The sequence below is a fragment of the Cupressus sempervirens genome, chromosome 4 (assembly GCF_028749045.1).
Source record: "Cupressus sempervirens isolate cs-2001-9-10 chromosome 4, ASM2874904v1, whole genome shotgun sequence".
In the NCBI taxonomy this organism is placed as follows: domain Eukaryota; kingdom Viridiplantae; phylum Streptophyta; class Pinopsida; order Cupressales; family Cupressaceae; genus Cupressus; species Cupressus sempervirens.
In genome coordinates, this window is record NC_143121.1 from 351,686,683 (window position 1) to 351,688,530 (window position 1,848).

A 1,848-nucleotide genomic window follows, 5' to 3' on the forward strand; every position below is an offset into this window, starting at 1 on the left:
CGAGATTACGACGTCAAGACCAATGCAAAATTTTCACGTGTCTCATTGTATTTGATGAGATTACGATATCAAGATAAATTTATACATACGAGGACCTCAATAACATTCTTGTCTACCATTTTGTTTTGTATACATCTCCTTGTATTCGGCGAGATTCCGACGTCAAGAACAACGCAAAATTTGAATATATCTCGTTGCATTTGATGAATATTACGACATCAAAGTAAACGCGAAATATATATATATATCTGGTTCTATTTGATGGGAAGTGGACACCATTAACATTGTGGTCTGGTAATTGAAGTCTAGCCTTGTACTATACTTTTTAGGATACATTGCCATGGAAGCCAGCTTTGGACGTTTGCGAGACCATGAAAAGTTTCTTTCTGATGAAGAGGAAGACAAGGGGACGGAATTGGTTGAACTTCTGCTCAAGTCCGGACATATGATTGGCGAAGAAAAATATGACGAGGCTGCTGAAATGGTGACCAAATGCAAACAATTGTCATGTCAGACTGGGAATGCCACACAGAGGCTCGGCTTTTATATCTCCACCGCCCTGCAGGAGAGAATCCAACTCAAAACCCTCAGAACTTTAAATAGCACAGCTAAAGTAGTCCCCAATTTTACTGACTTTTGCACTCTCATTGCTTACTCTAGCAAACTTCTGCCCTATGTCAGAGTGGCGCAGTTCACGTCCGTGCAAGCAATCATTGATGTCGTGGGGAATGCCGAGAAAATTCATGTGATTGATTTGGGGATGCGAACTGGCTCGAACTGGACAGTATTGATGGAGCATCTGGCACACAGATCCATTTCATCTGATTTCCCTGCGCTTCAGCTTCTCAGGATTACAGTAGCTGGGATGGACGGCGAGCAGCTTTTGAAAAGCGGAGAAAGACTTCATGAGCTCGCTGAATCTCTGGCGATTCCATTCTCGTACAACACGATGGAGATTGCGAGAGTAGAGGAGATTAAAGAAGGCTTTTTCACCGTTGAATCTGGGGAGGTATTGGCAGTTCATGCTCCATTTGTTCTGAAAAGTCTGTTATACGACCCTTCTCTTCTGGAAAATCTGTTAAGGGTTATTAAGAAACTGAGGCCAAGTATCATGGTGAATGTCGAAGTAGAAGCGCAACATAATTGTCCATCTTTTGCGGACAGATTCAGCGAGGTACTTTTGTATTACATGGCATATTTTGATATGTTGGATGTTATCATGACGGACAGAAGTGATATTAGGAGGATGAAGCATGAGGAATTGTTACCTGGGAGTCACATAAGGAATATGATAGTGTATGATGGAAAGGAGAGGTTTGTTAGGCATGCTGGAACTGATCTGTGGAGGTGTTTCTTTAAACAAGCAGGGTTCGCTGAGCAGAGCTTCAGCTTTCGAGCTATGTACCAGGCTCAACTGTTATTAAAAGAATGTGCTTGCAGAGAACATTGTACTCTGGATGCCGATGGACATGCCTTTATTATGAAGTGGAAAGGAACGCCATTATTTGCAGTCTCTGCATGGAGTGCTGTCTGAATCAATTCTCATGGTGGTGAAATAAATGGACCTGTCTTAAACGGGAAAAAATTCAACTTTGTCGTAGCAAATTCAAATACAATAGTCAAAACTATGGAGAATATTTTATTTGTCAGCAGACATTACTTAGAACTAAAAGGTTGATAGATCTGAAAAAGAAGATTGTAAAATAGTTTGCACGGTTTACTATGTCACACTTCTTACATGTTTGACATCTAGACTGTTTCTCATATTTCTCTTAGTAAACATAAAAAGATGATGGATATCATATATAATTCAAACTAATATTTATCTTTTTTATTCTATTCATTAGT

At 39.9% G+C, this 1,848-nt stretch overlaps 1 protein-coding gene across 1 annotated transcript; it reads left to right on the forward strand.

Annotated features, from left to right (window-relative positions):
• Window positions 1-340: 340 nt before the first annotated feature.
• LOC149561496 (GRAS family protein RAM1-like) lies at window positions 341-1,534 on the forward strand. The gene has a single exon (XM_089827846.1). It carries the CDS (start codon window positions 341-343, stop codon window positions 1,532-1,534), a length of 1,194 nt encoding a protein of 397 aa, XP_089683972.1.
• The last annotated feature ends 314 nt before the right edge of the window (window positions 1,535-1,848 follow it).